Below are 25,960 nucleotides of genomic sequence, written 5' to 3'. Positions count from 1 at the left end.
CCCGGCTTTGGACCTGATTTTTGACAATGAGTGTCACTAGAATACTGCCCATCTTGTTAAAATTCACCAAACAGTTGATACTATAAAGTTTTTTTTTTTTGTGAATTTTGGTTTACGTTATCCGCCACAGATGGCAGCACCACGGTTACACATTTCCGTTCCATGTAACTTTTGTTCTGTTCGCGAAACTACTTGGCCGTGTGCCAAAAGCTAAGTTGTTGTTCATAAAAAAAAAAATTCAATAAATCAATCTTTCCCGTTGCAAGAACCATTCAAAGAACATGCCTTTAACTTGTTTAACTTTCAAACGAGTCGAAATGTCTCGTGTTACCTCTTACGGACGCGTGTCGTAACGAGAATTTCACGCTGTGTCCGGTATTTGCGCAACCGGTGATTAAAAGAAGGGTTTATGAAACGGAACCTTTTTTTTTTTTTTGCAGTTGGTAGGGTAAGTAGAGGGATTAACATCATCCAAGCGCAGCAGAAAATGATTGAAGAAAAGAAAAGAAGATCAGCGCTCAGAGAGAGAATAGAGTAGAGTCAAACAAAGTGCAAGACTCTTTGCAAATGTTTTTCATCGCCATGTTTATCATAATTGTAAACCTCACTTATTTACTTTATCAGCTGCCAACTTAAGTTATTACTGAGTTGTGTGTTAGAACGGTTTCGAATAATTTATAGACCGGCGCATTGGTAATGTTATCTTCAGTGCTTTCGTACGATGAAATAACAAGTAAATACTTGCTTTGGAAATAATTTTTGTATTCAGACCATTCATTGAAGACGTAAAAAAATACTGGCATTAATAGCTCTCAGCATCCAACAATTTTTTCTACTCATTCCAAGGACTACTTGTTAGGAGATGCAGATGGCTTAATGGTTGAAGGGTATGTATACACGGTTAAAATTTCTCGAACAATGCTTGAACTCGCCCCCCCCCCCCCCCCCCCCCCGATTGTTTATGTTGTTTTATAATTTAAATCTTTTAAAAACGTCACTCATGATCCGTAACTAAATTACGATTGCTTTCTCTGGTTCTGTACTGATCGAAATCCATTCGCACCGCACAACGGAAACTTTAACAGGTTAGAAGTGCAATACGCATGGGCGTTTCCGCTGTACCCACGAGCTGAAGACATCAAGATGGCGGACCCTACGCATGCACTCGTACGAACTAAACGTACCGATGTGCCAAAAAAAATTATGGCATTTATACTATCCTGGAAAACACTGAAAGTTTTTTTTATGGGTCGATAATTTTTTGCATCAAGTGTGTCGAACGATGTCATTTTTCAACGGCGGTTGTTTCCACGAAACATCTTCGGTGTTTGATAGCGATCATTTTACGCTTCACCGATTTCGTGTGAAAGCAACGCACCCAGGAGGTTTTATTTTATTTAATTCCAAATGTCGTAATCCATATTTTAAAAAAAGTTTTATTAAAATTATATTTAGTAATTTTTTATCAATTTTTTCCGATTTTCCGAATAAAAGTAATGGATTTTCAAGATGGCGGCCAAAATTAAAAATGGCGTGGAATCTGTGTCATCAAAACTGGGACAAGTATGTAAAAATTTCAAGCTCTCTAGTTCAAGCGGACGTGGTTTGAATTTAACTTGCAAAATTAGAACCAAACGGACAACCAAACACAAAAAAAACACGCACGCGTGAAGTTAATTAAATAAACTGACCATTAGATGACTATTGCCGTTGTTGAAAGAAAAAGTAAGTACGTGTTCCTCAGGACAGAATCCAGAGCTCAGCTACGCTCTGGCAAAGATGTTTTATGGAAGACCTAAGATGCACATAAAAGTTTGGTTACTGCCCGAACACGCCCGAATAATTCACCTTCGGCCAACTTCGGGATTTGTTTTATTTTTGCGAAGGAAAAATGAATTCAAATATAAAGCGTGGTCGGTTACGTTAGCTACGTTAAAACACATTTTAAAACACTATGGACGGTTAGTTAGGTTAGTATAGTTACATTAAAATAAACAGAGAAATATAAATATATATAAATAAACCCGAGGTTGGCCAAAGGTGAATTGTTCGGGTGTAATCGGGAATGGCAGAACTTTATGTGCATCTTAGGCTTCCCATGTTTCATAGGTTTGTAACTAACTCCCTGTGTTGCCAAATTTCGCGCAGTTTGCCGGCAGCGGTAGGACCAGGCTATGACGCAACCAAAGTTCGCGCGAGGAACCGGAGTTGCGCAGAACCCCACCGGCGGCATTGGGCAGGCGGCGAAGGAACGCACTTTTCGCGCGTCTTTTTTTTTTTATTCTCTTTGTTTCCCAAGAACGCGGTCCGACACCTGTTTCGCGACGCAGACGCCGCGGGGAGGCCACTCCACGAGGACGTTTACACCGCCAAAACAAAAATTGGTTGTCTGTGAAGTCGGTTTACGGACGCTAGTTTAACGTGACAACGTCATAACAAAACACTGATGAAATGATTGCATACTTTTATTAATAAAATTGATTAATTTTTATTGAATTATCACTATTGTGTATGGATACAAAGAAGGAGTGAAATGAAATCTACAATTTAATTGATAAATTTACTTTTATTTGCACTCATTAATTCAAATATGTTTATTACTTTAACGAAGAGATTATTTTAACTATAACTTTTATACATGTTTGTTATTTAACTTCTTCAAAATCTGTGTTATTCTGTTAAGGATAGGACGATGATAGGAAAAGTAGGAAACTAATGGGAGTGTTTCCAGTTTAATGTGCCTCGAAAAAGTCAAATCGATGGCTGTTCCAATCGAGTGGAAGAGAGATAGATGCGGCGCAAGCGTAAAATGAGCGTAACGGGACAATGTGCGTAACGGGACAATTAGTCATCCTTTTTCGTGCGTGCAGCCGGCGTTCATCGATTTATTAGACGTTGTCACGTCAAAAAAAGTTTCTTTACCCCAAGATTTACGAAGAACGGTGACTACAAAACCATTTTCGGATCTTCATAAACTTATCGATATACCTACTTGTAGATCTACGGGTTCTAATTTCACTTAGTTTGAACATGAACCCAAAAGAATAGTATTGGTGTGTACATGAAACCTTTTTAAAAACTGGTTATGACTCGTGCAAAAAAAAATTCGGATTTTGAAATACAGTGTAGTTACCTGAACCCTGGCGACTTCAATGTCAACGAGGCGTTAAACATCGATTAATCATTTCTTGAATATAAATTGTTACGTGTAGGTCTAATAGTTGAGGCGTGGTCATAATATAAGCATTTCACCTGACTAGCTTCATTCGTACGTGGCGATAAGCATTTAAACAAGTGCGGTATTAACTAGTAGGTCTATTAATTATAGTTTGCATAATGGTTAACTATCGCTTAACACTATGAAATTATTAAAGCCATGTTACTTTTTTTTGTTTGGAAAATCAGAGCCTCTAAATTTCGAACTACATTTCGCGTAAAAAAAAAAAACATTATTTAACGAATAAGAAAATGCTTGACTATATAGTATCGCATATTATTTTCTTTGTTTATTATGCTCGGACATTTTCCTAACATTAACAGCTACGTGATAAACATTACAACGCACTTACTGGAGGATAAAAACAATTATATCGGCATTAAATATTTCAAATTCTTTTGCGGTATTGCATTTCATTCAGTGAGTGACTTTTTTTTTTCTAATCTTTACACATCAACAACTACAGCAGCGTTAATATTTTGCAAGCTTAAACAACTAAAATAAACAAAGGTAAAGGGTTAAGTTTAGGTCTGTATTAGCTAGCTTACTGTGCTAGTTTTCAATTGTGTTAAATGTTTATCACTATATTACGTGTGATACGTAGCCCGAAGTTTTGTGTAAGCGACAGGTGTGTGCTACCCTTCTGTCATTGCCCCCTGGTGGAGAGCCACCCGCCTACTTCATCCATCGCCACGTTTTTTTAATTTTATTTTGATGCTTCATTGCAAGCGAATTTAAAGTAGCAAAAGACGCGTATACACTATACAGTACTCACGTGTCTGATTGATGTTAAAAGGGATATTCAAATGTGAACTGTTTCAAATAAATACTTTATGTTATTATTTTTAATAGAGCATGCAAGTTGGAGTCATATTTTTTTTCCAAACAATATTCACTTTTCTTTGCTTAACATTAGCTGATTTTGACGATCCCACTGGCAATAGTGTATACGCGCCTTTTGCTACTTGAAATTCTCTTGCAATGAAGCATTAAAATAAATATATTTATTTATTTAAAATCGCAATCGTAAAAAACTGTGCTAATATTAGTGTCGATTACAGTAAAAGCCTTTACGGAAAGGTCTTGAGTGGTAGTGAGTAAATTTCTCAGATGGAAAGAAGGTCACAGTTTGCACGCTGCTAACGAGAAATGTGCACTTTCAAACTACTCATTTTGTTTTATAATAAGCCACTTACCCTCTAGCTTCTTACATAATACCCTGTTCCACCGATTTCACGAAATACGCAGTAACATTAACCTAAGCGTTCTAATTAACTTAGCTATTTATTTAGGTGTGAAATTTTCTTCGTCGTTAGAAAAAAAAATTTATTTCTTGTATCCCAATGTGAGCTTCTTTTACATTACTACAGCTAGATGATTATGTAAGAATTAACCTTTCTTTTAAGAACATTTGGTGTCTTTCCTTAATAAGCACGAGGTGGATCACATTTAATTAATAGGAACATGCATAATTCGTGTAATCATTTGGCAACAGACCAAAGCTTTAAAATGTTAGAAGTTTTGATACTCTCTGTAATTCGATACTCCCTGAAGGACTTCAAGGCAAAGATACTTTCCTGATTATACGCATTAAATTAAATTATACCTTGAAAAAAAATATCGTAAAATTACATATACAAAGGTTTCGTATGTTTACATTTTTGTCGCGTAATTTTTCAAAACTAGTCCGTTGGTGTTATTTGTACACAAATAGTTCTGAAAAAACAAATGGTACACGCTGGAATAAAAATATATGACTGTACACCTCTTATTACAATAACATGTTAAATGTTAAATTACACAGTTGGATGTTCCGATAAAATTACACTTCAAACAATAGTTATATATATATATATAATATGGCCTATATATGACCTGAATTTAGACTGACAAAAAACCGCATACTAATTTATTTAACTATTGTTTAAAGTGTAATTTTATCTGAACATCCAACTGCGTAATTTAACATGTTATTGTAATAAGAGGTGTACATATATATATATATATATATATATATATATATATATATATATATATATATATATATACCTATGCGAACCCCAGATTGTGGTATGTGAGCTTTCGATTGTAGTTGTTTTCATTTTTGTGCCTAGTGTCATAAAAATTTATCTTTGTTGTCTTTTTTTTTTTCATTGTACACGTAATTTTGACTAGGCAGGGCGCCGCGACAATATACTAAACCTTTATGTACGCCACAAACTGAAAGAGTTTGGGAACCCCTGCCGTATACCAAGAACTATGATGTTTATACATCAAAAAATTACGTTATCTAGATTAAAAGAGGGGGTGAAGGGTTATTCTCCTTTTTGTCTTTAATATCATTAACCTGGCGAATATTTCCACACAACAACTCCCTTATTTTCTACCTTCATTATGCAAGACGTACCGTGCGCTAGTTCGCCGATTTAACATTCTACATAACAGAGCTCCGGCATATCTTGGTGTACACGGTTACGGCTGTGGCGATAAACCCAATCTGATTTCATTTATATTTCTGGCTCCCCGGCACATTTTTAAATGTAACCATAGCTTGACTAGTATTTTAGTTTTGACGATTATTTAAGCCCCCATTCTGTATATCATAGAACTGCGTACAGCCGTGTTTAAATACAGTACTCACGTGTCTGATAGATGTTAAAAGGGAGATTTAAAGGTGAACTGCGTCAAATAAATACTTTATCTTATTTTTTTTTAAATAAGGCATGCAAGTTGAAGTAATTTTTTTTTTCAAAACAATATTCACTTTCCATTGCTTAACATTAACTGATTTTGACGATCCCACTGGCAAATCGCACGAAAACGTTGGCCCCGCTCTCACAACACAAGAATCGGTCTATCTGCATCGATATTCTATGGTTTCACCGCGCGGCTTGACGTGTGTAACATTCATAGACACAGAGTCAGGAAACCACAAACCACCCTTCTCCTTTTTTTTTTCCCCATCTTCAAACAAGCAGCGTTCGTAAAGTTAATTTTTTACACGTCTAGGTGATCGTAATTAAAATTAAAGTTTGGTCGGATTATGTTAGCGACATTTAAAATATTCCTAAATCGCGAAGATGAATGATTTCTTGCCTAGTTGTGTTCTGTTCGTTTGTCCTGTTTATTCATTTATCAGAACGGACGTTTTCGACGTGAAAAGTCAAACTTCCAAGGGCTCTAAAAAAAAATGACTGGAACGATGTCAACGTCCAAGCTTTAAACACATCTGCCATCTTTAAACTCAAGATCCCACGATTCAAGTTCAATGAGCACTTGGTAACATTGCTTGACCTTGAGAATGTATTCACAGTAGTAACCCGTTGCTACAACAATTTTATACCGGCTAAATCTAGTCTCAGTTACATGATTAATAATTTTATCCACACGACGATTGACTGCTCTAAAGCTATTGAAAAGACGACTGATAAATGATTGTTAAAGATGATCGGTACGTAAAACGTACCGAGTTTGGGGCGACATCGTCATCAAAATAACAGCTTCAAATCATTTGTATCAACACTTTATCAAAACTGTACAGCTACCTGCTGCTTTTTTCTCTCTCTATAGTATTGGACAATTAGATACTTATGACATCAGATACCAATTAGATATTCAAGCAGTTCTGCATAAATATATTTTATTTTCCACTGTATATGGCATGAGATTTATTTTTTATTTTTTTTTATTTTTTACTGTCCTGTGTTTACTATTTAAAAAATATAATTTGTGGTATCAGTAACATATGGTTCAATAACGGTGAATCATGTTTAGTTACTTGTAAGTAACTAGTTTATTTAGTTCCTACTATAATTTGCAAGTTGTTTATCATGTTCTTGTTTATTTTATTTTATTTATGTTTGCTTACTTTTGTATTCTTGCTGTATTATAACTTTACATTTAATTTTACAAAAGGTTTGTGGTTAAGTGGTAGACAAAGTGGCATGCCTTAACTTCTCCACGTAAAATAAGTCGATAAATAAATAAATAATACTGTCCCCCTCTGAGGAGATAGCTTAACCGATGAGGTAAGGTGAATGTTGTTAATCTCGGGTTGGGCGTCACTTGGGCTGAGGATTCGACACCGCTTAAAACCCGTAAACAATGAAAAGCTACAGAGTTAAAGCAAATGTGCATCTTAGTAGAGCAGGCTTTGCTCGTGGCCGTTACGCGTGACTCACCCGGTTAACCTTTGCAGTGATGACGTAATGAGTGTTGGTGGGAAGCATCTAATTGCAGTCAGTGAGAGCTGTAACTAAACTTTAAATAAGTTGCTCGAAAGTGAGCACTTAGTGGTGCTAGTTGTGTGTAATAACTATTAAAGCTACTAGCTTCGGTTTTGGAGCCATTAATCTAAAAATGCCTTAGCGAAAACTTGTTTATGTTGGATAAAAGAAAGAAAAAAAAAGCGAAATCGCCCGAGCGGAAGCAATTTAAAAATGCAGATAAGTATCGCAAGTATCGAATGAGACAAAAAGTAGTCGAGAGAAATGAGCCAGTGGGGAAGAAATAGGCGCGAAAATTTGCGTTCGAGCGAACCTCAGCCGTCTACCGTGCCTATACATAAAACGTAAATGGACGTGGATATGTTGTTCTGCGTCGATGATGTGGAGTCAGTTGAGCGAGCTGTGAGTTGGAAAACTACCATAATGGTAGAATTCCGCCTGGCCATAACGTTACGTAACGTAATTCTGCCATATTTTCTTACATGCTCCGTGGAATGAGTACAGCAGCATTGCTCTCGAAGTAGTGTATAGAATACTCGGTAGGTGGCGCTGTCAACCCTCTAGCTGTTTCTCAGGTTAACTTTAAAGGCTATAGATAACGCTTCTGACTGTCATAGTTGCAATCACAAATCACATCATAGATCGCGCACTATTAGAAACAAATGTTTCCAAAAATGTGTTATAGGGAGCAGCACTGTAATCTTATTACCACAATTTGTAAAAAAAAAATTAGTTTTCCATTATGGTACTTAAAAAGGACAAAGGGGAATTCTGCCAAAATTTCTTATACATTCTACGGAATGAGGAAAACGGCCTTACTCATAAAATCGTAATGTAACTTCATATAATTTACATAATTGTAGATCATTATTTAATGAGTGCATATCCAACGCAAATATTCAAAGGTTTTCTTATGTAATTTTTTTATTATTAAGGTTTTTAATATCAATATAAAATCTTTAAAAGTCTACCAAATGTATTTTTAAGATGCTGAAATGCGAGGGAAATATTTTGTATGTGTAGAAGGCACAGGCGCTCTAGGGGAGACATAGGTTCGTACATCGAATGTTGGTGGGCTTTACACAGGCTTGCAGTCTTTCAAAAATGCACTCTGCTAAAATTTAAGAATTTTTTATATTAGGAAATAAAAAAATTTACTAAGCGTAGCATATTATTCTGCTTCATTAAACTTGTCAGATCAAAATGAAATTTTTTTGTGCCTTACATAAACCTATAAAGAATTATGACACATAAAATAACAACCAAAAAATGACATACACTGATACTTTAACACGAAACAACACAACACAACACACAGAGTGATAAAGTTCATGTTAAAAATCGTAAACAGAAACCAAAATGTTGTACACAAAATAAAATATTTAGATTATAAAAGTTTAAAATAACATTTTGGTTAAGTTTTTTACCGATGAATGTTTCTAAATTATTCAAAAAGTTATAATTTTTTACACATTTTATAGTTACTAATGGTTTTAAAAGTGTCACTAATTCTGTAATTGCAAGTTGGAATTCTTAATCCAAACCGAGTCATTATGTTTGAACCAACAAAAATGGTAATAAAATGTATATAATAAAAAGTGCATCTCTGATCGAACGTCTAATAAATAGAAAATCCAAATAGGTTGTTATATAGGAATGTAACATATTCAAAATAATTTAAATGCCTGAAATTTTTAAATATTAACTAAGAAATATTTCTGCGTACTTTACATTCTTTTCTAATTAAAATCATTTGATTCGGAGAAAGTTTTAAATTTAATAAAACCTAAAGATCTTCATGTGTTCCTTATGGTATTATCTAGTACATGTTGGTGAAAGACAGCTTGGAATCCAATATAACTCGAAGGTATTAAAAGAGGACACCACGTTTATTGTTATTACTTACTATGTGATAATTATGATTAATTAAATTAGTTTTTTGACTAAAGGTTATACAATAAATGATATCGTAATTCAGAGACGTTTGTTAACTTAAAAATCAAATCTGGACAGCAAAAATATCCTGCTGAATAGTTTCACAAACATATTTTTCAATTATTGTTTTTTCATCAGATTCTTTTCTTGATTAAATCATATTAGAGTTGGAATATCATTTATTTAATATTATAACGTAGTTGAGATAAACTGCTACTTTACGGAACACCTAATACCATGAAATTGCATTAGTAAATTTGACTGAAAAGTGTCTATTTGTAAGATAATTAAACCATATATATTAAATATAAATTTTATTAAATATCAATTTAAGGCCTCGTCAAGCAATGCGTGATATATATATATATTGACGAGGCCTGAAATTGATATTTTTTTAATCATAAGATTATGTCGGAAGGTATCAAAGGCTGTGCTCATGTTGAAATAAATAGAATACTTTGTTTGTATCTGGATGTTATACTGGTACATACACACGTATTATATATATAAAATATGTGGTATTTCAGAACTAATATTCTTAGGAATAAAATTCATGTGCCTATAAATATTTTTTTGTCAAAAACTTCTAAAATACTATAAAACAAAGGTTTCTCTCTAAAATTTAACCGTCAATAATACTTCAAGAAAATATATACCGATAAATGGTTGAACACACAACATCGGTATACAACCACTCACTGACTGATACACACTTAATTCAAATATTGTATGTACAAAATCAAAAATATTTTTAATGTTTTAAATTTATTTATAACATGGTGGATCATAATGCTACAGTTACTAAAAACTAAAACGCTACAAAACTAAAACATATATTTTTGCAAAACTCCGTTTCCCCGGAGAAACCCCCGGAATGGCCACCGCATGGGGAGCCCAAGAAAAGAAACGGGCTCCCCATTTGGAAGCCACCTGGTACGTTTTTTTCTGTTCCGCCCACCGTTTCTTTGGTAGCCTGACTTGTTACAAGGGATTGTATTCCTACCAGAGAAAATGCCACCATTTTATCTGGGCAATCCGCCTTGGAGGAGCCGGGGCGCGAACCCGGGTCCTACAAGTCACAAGGCAGGCGCTCTAACCCCCAGAACCAGAGTGGTAGAGCGGATACTTGCAGTCTTCTTAACACTGACATGATGTTATTCCACGAGTTTTTGTATTTTCGTGTGTCATTATTAACACGTGTAGTACTTGCAGTAACATCTACCCTCAGTAACGAACAGATTTATGTGTTCTTATGTTGTTCGTTCAACTTCAACATGAATTATGTAATTTCATAACAGTAATATATAATTTGTATACCTAGTCTGGCAATTTTTTAGTTGATTTTCTGCAAACATAATTATAGTCCCGCTGTAAAATAATTATATATAAATAATTTTAGACTAGTAAAAAAATATCTAAGAGCTTGCACTGTCGATGTTAAAGTTATATTGAAATAAATGTTACATATTAAGAGAGTGTTTTTAGTTAAAATATGTGTGTGCTTACAAAAATAAAGTTTTTGTATAAATATTTTATTTATTTGGTTTTAAAGCTACAGAAAAGTTAACTTTTTTTATATTACTTTTGGCATTCTTTTGTTTTACCGTGGTTGATATCCGCAGGTAATACTGGAAAGCTATTAAAACAACTGTTTGCAAATAGGCGTTTTAAAAATCTTAATTTAAGTACTAAATCTATTATAGTGTTGGAGATGTCAAATTTAAAAAAAAAAAACATTTTCATACTGACATCGCCGGAATTTCAAGTAATGATAGTACTGACCTTATATCGATCAGTTTGTGAAGACCAAGAATATAGTTTTGTGAGAGTTGCTTACTTATTGAGAAATATTCACCTTATTTGAATATAACTATATTATATTGGAACTTGCAGTACTCCTGAGTACAGAATTCTTGGTAATAGCTTACCTCAGGTTTAAGCAGGAGCATAAATGTTTTATTTCATACAATGAAACCCTTCAGCAACTTAATTAAATCGTCGGGTTTATTAAACATGAACTTCTTTGAGTACATAACCACAGAAAGTTTTTTTTTTTAATATTTGTGCACAACGCAGTGATATCGCTATTTCATTATTTGTAATTTTGATTGTAACAAAAGTTGGATGACAGTGTTTTAAATATTTTGGTTGTGTAATATTTCTACGTGTAATAGTGTAAAACATGTATATTATGTTTTAACTGATTCAGTGTTATTTTGTGGTTTGTTTTTATCCCAAACCGCGGAGTCGCACGAGTGAGAGTCGCTAGGTGGGCCCAACTTTGGAATTTAATTCTTTCTTTTTTTCCTAACCTAAATTAAAACTAAGTGTATTTGGGAGGGGTCCGGGTTAGGGAGGGAGACTAAGTGCGTCTCAGGCCGAAGCCCATACGCTCTAATCATGCAGGGTATTAGCCATGCAGGAGGGGTAGCATGCATCATGTGCTAGGAGGGGATTGGTCGGCCATGGCAGCGATTGGCGCCATGACTAACTCCCCTCACTGACATGAGGGATGCAAAATTTCATGCATTAATATCAAGCAGGAGGCTTGCGGGAAAACAGAAGGATGGATCTGGAAGAAGAGTTGGACAGAGTAGAAAAGAGTCTACCATGCGGGGGGTTGGAGGCTTGGACATTGATGTCCGCATGTGCTTGGGATGGCACTGGTTGTTTCGGGGGCGACTTTAGTCGTTTCCCGCCAGGCTGCCAGTTAAATATATTTAAGCTGTAATTCAAAATCTCATGCCTTTCAGAACACAGCACTGGAGGTGAGGCCTGCCAGGCGAGCGATGCCATCAGACATGAGGGTCAGCACTAACACAACAGGTAGAGAACCCCAGGGGGTCGACCATTCACCTGTGTGCTTCGCACTATTTTGAATTGGCACTGTGTGTCCTTATCGCTGGTGGTGTTGTGGTGTGTTGATTTCGCATGTTTAACGCGAAATGTTGTGTACTTAAAGCTAAATGCCTAAAACTATATATATTTATTTATTTATTTATTTATTTATTGGATGTGTTCGCGGGAGCTGATTGGGAGTCAGTGAGTTTCTAGTCTTCCCCACTCTCCCCTCCTCCACCCCCCTCCTCCTGGGGGGGGGGGGGGGGGCGACGGCTGTTGTTCCACGCGGCCCCGATAGCCGCCTGCATTCCTGCGCGCGGCGACACCGCCGTCGACCGTCCTTGTACAGACTCGGAGAGGTCGCCGTCGACGGGCCACGGAACGGGAAGCCATCATTTCACAGACGGGAGAGCAACACCCGAAGTTGTCCGCTTTCCCCCCCCCCCCCCCCCCCCCCCCCCGTTCTATCTCATTGTATGAACCGGTGTGGCATTAAATATTGCGGTCGATTAGGATAGGTTTGCTACATTATAAATACTTTAAAAACGTTGTGGATGGTTTGGTTATATTAGGTAAGTATACAGCTACATTAAAAAATACTGTAAAATCATTTTATGGATTGCTTAGCACATAACATTTTTAATATGTAGCTATCCAGGGCTATGAAACCGTTTACATGATTTGACAGTATCTTTAATGTAGCCATCCTAACCAAATCAACCGTCCACAATGTTTTGAAGTATTTATAATGTAGCTAACCTAACCTTTTACAACGAACCAAAAAAACCGAAGATGCACGATCGGGCGTTTGGCTCTCTCGTCAGTGAAAAGAAGGATTCCCCCCTTCGCACACGATTCTCCTCCCTTCGGCGCCGATGAAAACACCATCGGAACTAACGCCGATTACAATACTACGTCTCTTCTGCTTTTGCTTCCATCTTCAACGCGCCCTTCCCGTCCCACAGTCTTCTGCTTTTCATCGCCAGCCGCAAAGTCACTATGATCATCATCATCATCATCATCATCATCATCATCATCATCATCGTAGCTCTCATCCCCATCCGTTCCCATCCAGTTACGTCCAAACCATTTCCATCCAAACCCACCAAAACATTCCCATCTAATTCCACCGAAACATCCCCATCCAATCCCACCAAAACATTCCCATCCAATCCCACCAAAACTTCTAATAATTATAACTGTATTTTTACCTGTTAGAGGTTGGCATAGCGTTACATCTTAGATATTTTAATCCTTAAAACTTTTGTGAGTTGGAAGGTTAACATTCAATTTCATAGTTTAGAATAAAGTTACTGAATATTAGGGGGAGGGGAAGGTAGGGGAATAAATGTAATTGCTTTTATGAAAATAACGACAGGAAATAATTATCATTATTCGTGGCACTCAATACACAATGGGTTCAAGTTTAGGTGCAGTCGAATGGATAAATCCGCTGGTGAATTTATGGAATACAGCAACTGACAGAACTGTCTACGGAAAATCTATCGCGTCGATAGGCTAAACATTACTTGTTAAGTTCCGTTAACCGTCAAAATGCTCATGCATCAGAAAATAGAAGAAAAATGTATGTAAGTAATTTGAAAAGACTACTAACAATCGTATTTTTCTCGTGTAGTACAAACTCTGTGTGGTAGTAATTGAATCCTTACGCTTCAGTTGTTCATTCATAAGCACTGCCGTCTTTGAAAATTTAAATCCAAAGCTAAGGTGAAATTGCGAATAGATTAAAAAACTGCCATTCCAATTTATACACACCCACACACATATAGGCTACACTTACATATCCACATAAACACACGTATGTACGCATACACACACGTACGTAAACACACGTAAACACACGCACTTCTTTTCTCATGCAGAATAAACCATACGGCTATTCCTTTTGAATAATTCGCTAACGTTGCTGTTGGCATTGCATTCGCCATCATCAGGATGACAAGTCTCCTACACCTACTGCGAGTATTGGCAGATTTCTTGAGCCTTGAAAATATTTTTGACTGTAGCTGTGGGACAATCAGAGACATATTACTTTCCCCTTCTGGTTGGCTAGCTGGTTTAGCAAATTGCAGATTAGCTTCTGTGATTGGTTGGTGCTGCTGACCAACCAGTGGCCAAGAAGCCATGTCACCAAGACAAAAGCCACGAAATCATGTGATCCTGATCATGACTACTCTAGTCCTCATTGGTGGGTACAAGGGATGAAACACTTGCATACATTGTTTTTACCAGATTTGATGTACATTATGATTTATGTAAAATAGTTGATTTTGCTACTTTAAAAAAATTTAAGTTATTAAATTGTTTAAACTATCTGAGTATACGCATATACTTTATAATATGTGATGAAATGTATGTACATAGGCTACGGATAAGTATACGTTACATACATATGTATCTGTACCTAAGACACTAAGTCGCAAAAACCGTATTTTTCATTAGAGAAGTTTAAAGAATTTTAAAGATTATCACACTCATTTGACTCAACTGTTTTATACCCAAAATATGTGATTTTTTTGACACATCGTACATCTTAGTGTTACAGTTACATTCCACAAGAAAGAACTTCAAACAATGGTCAAGTTTAGATTTGAAGTGCATTTTTTCCCAAAATTCCTCCGAGGTATAGATATGTATATAGTCATGTACTATATAAATGGCCTCTCTCTTTCTCTTTCTCTCCCCAAACCTCCACAACTTGGAGGCGTCCATGGTCTTTCTCGAGGAAATCGGATATTTTAACGGTCCTGGCCGGGAGTGTACTCGAATGTGCCGTTGGGTCAATGGAATGTGGTACCATTATCATAACGCGCCGCTCCGTCGACAAATACCGAGGTGAAAGTGCGTGTGCTTGTCTTGTGTGCTCGAAGCTCCAGCTAACTCCATAGCAGTGAACTACATGACTGTATTGCATGGAAGTGACTACGTTCAACGACGGATACGATGATCCATACTTGACCAACCACGATATTTTCGCAATGTTTTGGGCGTCTCAATAAGGCGTTTGCGAAGTTAAGAAACGGGATACTTCATTTAGTCACAGCATTTAGTCTCCTGACAATTCCTAACACCACGCATGAATCAGTTCGTGATATGAAGCTACTAAAAGATTAGCGTTGTAATCCATCTATAACAAATGTTGAAGAGTGTGAAATTATAAGGGAAAATTAAATCTTTCAACATGGTTGATTGTGTAAAAGGAGCCTAACTAATCAAAGATAAAGTTTAACGTAATCAATAACCAAGTTCAGGAGCTGCTACAATAGTTCTTTCATGTTGCCAATTCGTGGTTTCATGTTTGTTATTGCAATTAACACGTACATCAACAAAGACGACACGAAAATTAACCAAAATTTGAAATGCTGCTTGAAATATAAACAGATGATACTAAAATACATGTAAGTTATGAATTAAGAAAATAACTAATATTTTACCTACAAAATCGATTATTTTGATGAACACATGAACTATTCAGTCGTTGCTTGCCCTTCGAAACTATGCACGCGCCTCTTTCGCGTACATAAATGTAGTTGAAAACACAATTTGCTTATATATTTATTACTCTGGGTATTATGTTAATGAATTATACGTTTTAACTTGGTGTCCGAGTTTCGAATTATAAGTGTATTTGCGACGTGAGAACACGTGAATTTGCTCGTTACCGAGGTTAGATGTTATAAATCTCTGGCGAGTAGGCCTACTGAAAGACTCGCTCACGTGTTTTTTTTATACATAAATATATTTTTTGACGCTTGAAAAATTGTATAATGATTAATAGGGAAGAGACCCGGCAAATTAATTTCCCCTTGAACCCTTAGTTTCTATCCACAGCCTTGCTTATAAAGTCTCGCTGTCTATCTATAACGAAACACGCTACGCATGTAAGGTTCGTAATCATGGAATTCTGTTCGTGTTCAAGTAGTGACTGGGGGACGCGGGAAATCTAAGATGTACATCAAGATCTGTCCCTGCCCGAATATTCATCTTCGGCCAACATCTGGATTTGTTTTATTTTTGGGCAGGAAAAATGAATTCAAATATTAAAAGTGGTCGGTTTAGGTTACGGTTAGTTAGGTTAGTATAGCTACATTAAAATAAACAGAGAAATATAAATATATATATATAAACCCAAGGTTGGCCTAAGGTGAATATTCGGGCGTGTTCGGGCAGGGACAGAGCTTGATGTACATCTTAGGCTTCCCGGAGGACACGGCATGCTTCAGCGATTGTTTACAGTCAGCCTGCTGGGAACCAAGACCAGAGCAAACCCGAGACGTGATGGGACGAAACCGGTCCGGATGGAGGGGAGAAAAAAACCGGTTTCGGTGGCCCCCAGACGCGACTATTTGTCCTTCTCTCTTCAGGCAAGACGTTAAAAAATAAAATACCCTGTCCAGACCCTCGCTCACCTGTGCGATTGCGCAACCAAGAGAAGGGAACTCAAGACGTAAAAAAACTGTCGACGATATTCTATTGAACCAGGCGTGTTTGTTCCATAGAGCCGTGGTGATGTAGACCGATACTCCTCTCCTGATAGAATGGGGCTTCACTGGATACGGATTTTCCCCATTAAACAGTCAAATACAACTACTAATTAAAACAATGACACACTTTTCTTAGGTATCATCATCAAATTTTAAATCGTACTTTGACGGATAGAAGTATTAGTCCATTATGTGGATGTATGATCAAATGTTGAAGCCAATTTGGTTTGCAATTGGTTAGCAAAATAATTCGTAACTGTTTAAAGGCTGGTTTTGGAAGATTTTTTAATTGCTTGGAAGTAACTCGCTAGAAGAATCATAAAAATGCCACCATGAAGTGAGTATTGTTATTAAAAAAATGTTTAAAATACATTAGCAAAGAAATAGCGTTAAAATTCATTATAACCGAAACAATGTTTTACTCACGTTCGACTTCATTTAAGAACGAGGCAATGACTGCACTCACCAACCCCTTAACTTCTAGCCTCCATGATCCAACGTAGCACAAATATTTTAAAGAAATTTTCACAAAATGTCATACATTGTCTCACTGAAACTCAGACGTACCTACGCAATTTTAACGAGACTAGTCAACACTGAACAATGTACCAATTATTTAATATCTACTGATACAAAAAGAAAAAAAAATTCTACTTAAAAAAATTACAAATATTCAAGACACGCAATTTTGAAGGACCTATTTGCTGATAAGCAATTCAATTGTATGGCCATAAATATTTTACTGGGAAACTTTGCGGGGGGCGATCTTAGGATAGCCTAAAATGATAAAATTACTTTATGATTCCCTATCCCCTCCCCTTCATTAAACAAAGGAAAAAGCACCGTAACGTAAAGAAAAAAAAAAACCAATAAAACCAGTCACTTGAAATTAACGGACGTCACCAAACTTTCACCGATAAATCAAATATCAAGCAATATATCACGATTATTGCTCTTCCATTAAATTTCCAATTAATGGCAGTCTGTGTTTAAAACTAAACATGGGTGTGGTTGATAAGTAGTCTCGTTTTGATCTTTCGAAAAGGCTGGAAACTCATGGTACCCTCCTGTACTCTTTGAAAATACGAAATATTCATAACCAAAAGGGGTTACGTACACTGTTAGAAATTACAGTAAATTTACGAACTTTTTAACGAATAATTTAATTCTAATAAACGAAACTTTCTTCGGAATTTCAAATAACTGAATCATGGGCGTCGCAAGGATATATTTTTGGGGGGGACTTCAATAGATTTAGTTGTTTGAGGAATACCATCCCCTGGAAAAACAAGCATTTGGGGTTTGAAGGTGCAAAAAGGTGGTTTTTAGGCATTTTTCTTTCCTAAATATTCTAATTATAGTTGGTTGCAATATATAATTTATTTTTTATAAAAAATATTTTCAGAGAACAAATTTGTAAAAACACAGTTAACATATCTGCTGGTGCTATAGCCACACAAAATCTTTAATTATACAAAAGGAGAAACTGCGAAACTACGAAACTAAATATATTATTGGAGGGGACGAAATTGAAGACTTATATTATTGGGGGGGACGTGTCCCCCCCCCGTCCCCCCCGGTTGCGACGCCCATGACTGAATATTCGTGTAAACTATGTCGTGTATAGACTTTCTAACGAGATAATTTTTTTATGTTTTGTTTATAAACCAAGGGTATTCTTTTGGACCTATGCTCAAAGTATGTGAACTCAGTGTACGTAAATTCACAAAAAGGCCGTAAATTTACGAAGGTCCCTGGATAATTTATTTTTTTTTAATTGAAGGTGAAAATGTTTAACAGCGTACCTCAGTTCGTTTAATAGCTACTGCCCATTTTATATTCGGAAACACAGTTGCAATCTCAAAATGTAGGAACTACAATCGTTCCAATGCTGAAATTTCACATTTAAAATCTTGTTACAAGGTCTCAACTACACGTAGTGTCCTTCACTGCATACGTACGATTGTGATCTTGAAAGACGCTAGCCTCCATGGTTAGGAAAAATATGATAACCACGCGGGGAAGGGGGGGGGGGGGGGGGAATTTTTCTCTTTTGCATGACATGAAAATTAGAGCCTATTAGCAGACGAGAATAAAAGCTTCTGTCCCTGCTGTGTGAATATTTACACGCTAGTTCTTGCATGCGGGCACGCCCATTCATTGTTGCATTGCAGTACCTATACACTTACACACAAAGTCTGAAAAATAAACACTGTTTCTACGTGGCATTCAAATAAGTAAAAAAAAAAAAAAAAAAAAAAAAAAAACCAATGCCAATGATATCCATGAAGATGTCCATAACTGCATTTGTTGGTGCTCTCATGACGATGATAAAATTTTGTTTCTTTTTTTTTTTTTTTTTTTTGAGGCTTTGGATCGTCACAGATATGTTAGCTGTTTTGTGGTAACAATAGGGTTGGGGCTGTTGAGTCTTTGCCAAATTACATTTAATTACTTATGGTTTTTTTAATTAAAAGATAAATTTGACACGAGGATACTAAAGGCGAGGCAACGAGGCAGGCCAGACGGCTCATTGCGCCTGCCAGCGTGGGGTCATGGGCATGCCTCAACTCCCGGGCAGGTTAGCACCCGTACCTCTGCTGTAATCCGATTAGGAACGGCGCATCTCTCCTTGTCTCGAGTTTTCGGCACGTTCCGGAGGGAAACCCGCCCCCCCCCCCCCCCTCCACCTCCCTTTGTCTGCGTAATGTGGCGTAACTAGAACGCCATCTTTCTTGGAGCTTCGAGTATGACGTGACACTTCGAAGGGCTCCCGAGATGTTTCCAGGGCCAAGACTGAGACGTGTGTGTGTATATATATATATATATATATACATATATATAAACTGCGAGGCCGACCCACGAGGCAGTGAAGTGAAGAGTGTGTGTGATCCGTTGGTGAGCGATAGCGGATCGGCGAGAGGTGGACTTCGTGTGTGAACATTGGTGCATCGGGGACTGAATAATCCGGGATGGTGTTGTGTGTGCGGCGGACGAGTTGGTAAAGCAAGGCAAGTGTGTTAAGACGGAGGTGCGCGGTAAGAGACGAACAGTAAAAGATAGCCCCTGTCGAGCCGAGCTCCAGTAGGGGGAAAAGATTGTGGACTTAATGCAACAGTGATTAATTTGTGGACAGACAATTAAATTGTTTTAATTAAACGGAGTGTAAATATAGGTGATAAACAAACTACAATTAATTGGGCTAAACTTCACTACCCTGTTTTCCCACTCGCAACATTATAATAGTTATGATACACATTTTTTTTTGTTGCTGTACCTATTATTAAGTAGTTTTTTTTTAATTTTCAAATGTAAAACAACCTGTCCTGCACAATTGATTTTTCCACAGATTAATGTTTGTTAAATTTCATCGGCATCTGGAGCTTAACTATTATAAACTTACAGCTACGAAAAACTATTTACTTAATACTGCCAAAAGCACGTAATTTATAGGGGGAGGGGAATTTATACTTTGTCAAGATAGTCAGCGGGATTAATGTTTTTTTTCTCTCCTTCGTCACTTCCGTAACTGCTGGAGGAAAAAACGACTATCAAGGGAATACCTCGACTCATCACAGAAATATCACGATTTTCCCACGACATCCAAGACTTCGAGACGTCATCCCACCGCCGGCGTGAGAAAACCATGAGTTCGCGGTAGCGTGTTTATGTTTTATATATATTATATATATATTATATATATATATTGATTTAATTTCAATTGACATATTTAAAAAATAGTATTTTTTTTTTAACATTTTAAAACGCGGCGCGTGTGGTTTTTAAATTGACTCCATTAACTCGCATACAAGATTTTTTTTTTTAGTGAATGTTAAATATCAAGAAAATCGGTGCGTGGCCGATCTGTGCGTTCGACTTGAAACTTTTACACTTCAGTAAGCTTGCTGAAATATAAAACAAAATAACTAATAACTTACCTGAACGATAAAAAAATAAAGCATGAAAACGATCTTTAAACCGGAGGCTTATTTTTTTTTTTTTTAAACATCGCGTCGAGAAACCTGCAAAGAATCCCGTTGTCGAAATCTCAATTTATATCTCATTTAGATACCGTTGTCTGAATCTCTACATCGTCGAGAGCCCCACTCCTGATAGTAGCACTATTTGTTTACGGTCTGATGAGTCATCTCCACGACTAAACCCCGGCTACTGTGAAAAAGTTTCATCCCAAAAAAAAAATGTTTCAGATGTAATATATACATATTTATAAAAATTTTGTTTTGTGTTGTGGTAGTTTTAAAAATGTAATGCGGTCCACCGTATTTATTTCTTATAGTGGTAGGCGGGAAATTAAAAATATATTGTCGGCTGCAAATCGGTGGACGATCGTTAACTTACACAATATTAATAATTCAAACGACGAAAATGTGATTGAAAAAGTCAAAACGATTGTTGTTCCAATCGAGTGGAAGAGAGATGCCACGCATGCGTACAATGAGCATAACAGGACACATCCGTAGTGGGACAATGTGGGTTACGGGACACTTTTTCGTGCGTGCAGCCGGCGTTCATCGATTTATTAGACGTTGTCACGTCAAAAAAAAAATACAGATTATTAATGTGTTTACGTTCTTCGTGATGGAAACATGAAAATGGGTCGTACTCACGTGGATGGTCAGCGAGGCGCGATGCGGGGCTCCAGCCGCAGCCGCGCGCGTCGCCGAAGACGCAGTCGCCGCACTCGCTGTCGTTGACGCCGACGAAGCACGCCCGGGAGTCCTTGCCGGCGGCGGCTAGGCCCCAGCAGAGCAGCGCCACGACGGCGCGCAGGGTCATCGTCGGGTGAGATGTCCCGAAAAAATGGCCCCCGAGAGTCGAGCTGGCTCGCACCGCTTCTCCCCCTCCTCTTGCAGGTACCGGAGGGGCTTATCGCCGGCGGTGGACGCGCAGGCGAGTTGGCACGCCGGGCGCGTCCCCTCGGCCGGGAGACGCGAGTTGAATAGCGATCGTCGGGCACCGCCGCGTCGACTTCCTGCCGGCGGGCGTCATGGCGGGCGGTGTGGTGCGGGGGGAAGGGGTTTGGGAGGGTTCCTCAGCGCCTCCCTGGCGCCATCGACCCTTATCACGAATGGGGCCCCACAGGAACACACACTCTCTTTATCTCGGGACGTGTTTAAACACGCTCCAACGACGACCTGCGCGCAGGATTCCGGGTGTGTGCTCGGAGACTCCGACGCACTGACAAGCGCGAAGCACTACAACGGACAACACACACGCGGCGTTCCTGGCGCTCGGAGACTCCAACGAACGAGTAGACAAGAAGAGCGCGTTTGGATGCGAGGTTCCTCCACTCGGAGACTCCAACTTACAAGTAAGCGAGAAGCGCAGACACACCTCGGGTGAAGAACAGGTAGGAAGGGGAAGGGGGGGGTGCGCCGGATAGACTAAGGTGCGCGCGCGCGCGCGGTTGGCACCGCCTGAAAGTGAAAGAGATAATAAACACGACCCAGTGGGCGAGGGAAGGAAAACGCTCGACGATTATGGAGGGGGGAGAGGAGGGGAGTCGTCGGGTCTGGAGGGGCGAGGACGCAATCAACAACAGGTTTACCAACTGGTTGCGACAGGTTTTGGAGAGTGAGGAGGGTGTTGGGTTGGTGGGGGGGGACCCGGCTGGGCGCGAGCAGGCATGGAAGATCAGTCTCGCGAGATACCGACACCGGCGGAGGCATCTCACTGTCTCGCACGCCATCTTGATTTTTTTTTTTTTTTTTCATATTCTAGTCATTTCTATTTTTTTAGGGCTTTTTTCCTGTAATTTAGTACGATAGCACTTTTGCATCTTATGTTTCCTTTCAATTATTTTTTTTCAAACAGATATTTAGGTACTTTAATACTATTGACTAGCGGTACATGTTATCATTTGATATCGGAAGTAGCTTGGCTTCTGGGTTGTAGACGCGTCCTTGGCGAATAATTCACCGACGTTTCGGTCGACATTGCAGTCGCAAGGTAGTCCCTGATGATTGCGACTGCAATGTAGGTAACTGCTCCCTGATGATGGCGACTGCAATGTCGACCGAAACGTCGGTGAGTTATTCGCCAAGGACGCGGCTGCAACCCAGAAGCCAAGCTACTTCAGACAATGGCCGAGAAAACCTGCACACATTATCAATTGATATCGGTGTGTATTCTTCGCAAAAAAAAAAAAAAAAAAAAAAAGGACTGCAATAAGGTATGCCTGCGCTAACGATTTTTTTATTTTAATTGGCGGCCGTCTGCGAGAGAAGTCATTTTAACGCAAAAAATAGGAAGCCATTTTTCGTTCAATATTACCCCTCCAACTGTAGTGTCTAATATAGTTGGAGGCAAAAAATTTTGTCAGCGTGACAGTGCTTTAAAACAAATACACCCACGACTAGGAGCAAGAATTTTTGGCAAAAAAATCTGAAATCCTATTAAACTGCAGCTTTGGTATGCCTACACCAGCTGTTTCGCCCTTGTGACTGGCGGCCGTCTGGAAGAAAAGCCGTCTCCTTATTTGGCCGGGACATTCATGACGCAATGGCTTCCGCGCTGAGTTACAGTAGAACATTGAGTAACCTGAGTAATTTGGGAGGGGGAAGGGAATATCAGCACGGATAAGCGAAAATCACGGATAATCGAATTCAAATGTATTTAGGTTATACAATAGAGAAAAATTTCGTAAAAAATATGTATGAATAAAATTATTTTTAATGGCCTAAAAGACACAGTTTCAATTAAATATATGAATTGTATTTACATTTTTTTATGCGTAGGTACATTCAATTTAGCGAAGAAACCCCCCAAAAAAATTGTTTAATTTTTTAATTGCGAACGCGGTTAACCGAATGCCCGGTTAATCGGGTCACGAGATAATCGTTGTTCTTACTGTACTGTGATCGACGTGCCGACAGTACAAACGCACCCGGAAGAAACTCTACCGATCACGAAATATGACGATCCCGGGCTAGTCTTGAGATCGTTTCGCGACAAACTAATGCCCCTTGGCCAACGGCACTAATGCAGCTAGGCCCACGGCACTAATGCCCCTAGGCCCACGGCACTAATGCTGCTAGACACACGGCACTAATGCCGCTAAGCCCACGGCACTAATGCCCCTTGGCCAACGGCACTAATTCCGCTTGGCCCACGGCACTAATGCCCCTTGGCCCACGGCACTGATGCCCCTAGGCCCACGGCACTGATGCCCCTAGTCCCACGGCACTAATGCCGCTAGACCCATGGCACTAATGCCCCTTGGCCCACGGCACTAATGCCCCTTGGTCCACGGCACTAATGCCGCTAGGCCAACGGCACTAATGCCGCTAGGCCCGCGGCACTAATGCCCCTTGGCCCACGGCACTAATGCCTCTTGGCCCACGGCACTAATGCCGCTAGACCTACGGCTAGGCGGGCCCAGGAAGAGGCCCCATTGATCCGCCCGCGCGGGGAACGTAAAACGGCTACCGGAAATCGGCTCACGGTCACCAGACGATGGGGCGTCACTCGCCGCCGGCCGTGACAGCAACAGCGGGAAGAGTTGTTTTTTTTTTGTATTGCTGGTTGCGGTGAGTCCTTGACGTTTTTGACGGTCGGCGCCGCTGCGTTTAGCCTCGCTCGACGGCGCGCTGCACGCAACGTCTGAGGTCGCTCGAAGGGGCATGGCGTTCCGACACCTGACCACACCTGACGACTCCTGACAACACCTGACGACACCTGATGTGCGTCAACGATACGTGACGCAAAACGCCCCATGGCAGTAAACCGTCCGGAAGAATCATTCTTCGGGTTTGACCACGGCGGCCAGGTCGCCATTAGGGCGGTGTCACGCCGTGCGTTTTATGTCCCTGCGGCCAGAACTTCCACAGGTGTCTTTTTTAATGTGTGACGTCTTAGCTCTCTTTGTTTGTGCGGCATTTCGCGGGAGTAACTTTTCGTGAAAGCGACCAGAGTCAAGGTGCTGCCATCTTTGGCGAACGAACGGCGCGATCCGGTGTTCATGAATACAAAAGGGAGACGTTCCTTAAATTATTCATGCAACGGGGAATTTAGGTATTGGTGCTGTTTTCTTTTTGTTGCATACGCCATTGCAGTTTTCGCACTGTATTTCATGGAAAAATTTCGAAATAATAATAATAATAATAATAATAATGTCTGTAAAGTGGGTTTACGGACGATAGTTTAACGTGACGTCATAACCAAACATTGATGAAATGACTGCATACTGTTATGAATAAAATAGAATCACTTTTATTGAATTATCACTATTTTGTATGGATAAAAAGATGAAGTAAAATTAAATCTACAATTTAATTGATAAATTAACTTTTATTTGCACTCATTAATTCAAATATGTTTATTACTTTAACGAACAGATTATTTTAACTATAACTTTTATACATGTTTGCTATTAAACTTCTTCCAATCTGTGTTATTCTGTTAAGTATAGGACGACGATAGGAAAAGTAGGAAACGAATTTGATTGTTTCAAGTTTAATGTGCCTCGAAAAAGTCAAATCGATGGTTGTTCCAATCGAGTGGAAGAGAGATAGATGCGGCGCAAGCGTACAATGAGCGTAACGGGACACCGCGTAACGGGACAATGTGCGTAACGCGACACTTTTTCGTGCGTGCAGCCGGCGTTCATCGATTTATTAGACGTTGTCACGTCAAAAATTAAGATAAAATATTTTATATAAAACGGGACTGAATCAGCTGATGTCGGACAAACGGAACCAACGATGAAACTCTACAAGTATTAAGGACGACACAACGATTAGAGCACGAACAAAATAATGTTCAACCCCTAAATATCAAACAGCAGAAAAATTCAGTTGAAGGAAATTTTGTCATGAAAAAATAATATAACAAAACACAGGCGATCACATTTGGATAACAACGACGAGACAGATTAAATGCAGGCAGGCAACTGTTGTCATTGGAAACTTTCTGTGTTCGTCAGTGCTATCGTTGTTGTGTAGTCCATAATACTTGTTTAGTTTCATCGTTGGTTCCGTTTGTCCGACATCAGATGATTCAGTCTTGATTTCTGTGAATTTTTTTATATTAATATTTTTTATTTTTGGAATTTTGGAATTTTTACATGACAAACAGTGCAAAACTACAGTGGCGTATGTTCAAAAAACTTCATTAAATTACAAAGGGAAACTTTATAGTATTAAATGTTTAATGAATTTTAACAATATGGGCAGTATTTTAATAAAATTCCTTGTTGAAAATTAGGTCCAAAGCCA

The 25,960-nt window shown here is 38.6% G+C and overlaps 1 protein-coding gene across 2 annotated transcripts in view; it reads right to left on the bottom strand.

Annotated features, from left to right (window-relative positions):
* LOC134536902 (nose resistant to fluoxetine protein 6-like) overlaps positions 1-22,082 on the bottom strand; it is an 89,578-nt gene extending 67,496 nt beyond the window's left edge. For both annotated transcript variants that reach the window (XM_063376980.1, XM_063376979.1), the window contains exon 1: positions 21,353-22,082. In XM_063376980.1, the coding sequence (XP_063233050.1) occupies positions 21,353-21,521 (169 nt within the window). In that variant the 5' untranslated portion in view covers positions 21,522-22,082. The remainder of the gene's footprint in view (positions 1-21,352) is intronic.
* Positions 22,083-25,960: the final 3,878 nt, after the last annotated feature.

This window comes from Bacillus rossius, chromosome 11 (genome assembly GCF_032445375.1).
Source record: "Bacillus rossius redtenbacheri isolate Brsri chromosome 11, Brsri_v3, whole genome shotgun sequence".
NCBI classification, from domain to species: Eukaryota; Metazoa; Arthropoda; class Insecta; order Phasmatodea; family Bacillidae; genus Bacillus; species Bacillus rossius.
This window is presented reverse-complemented; position numbering and strand designations above follow the sequence as displayed.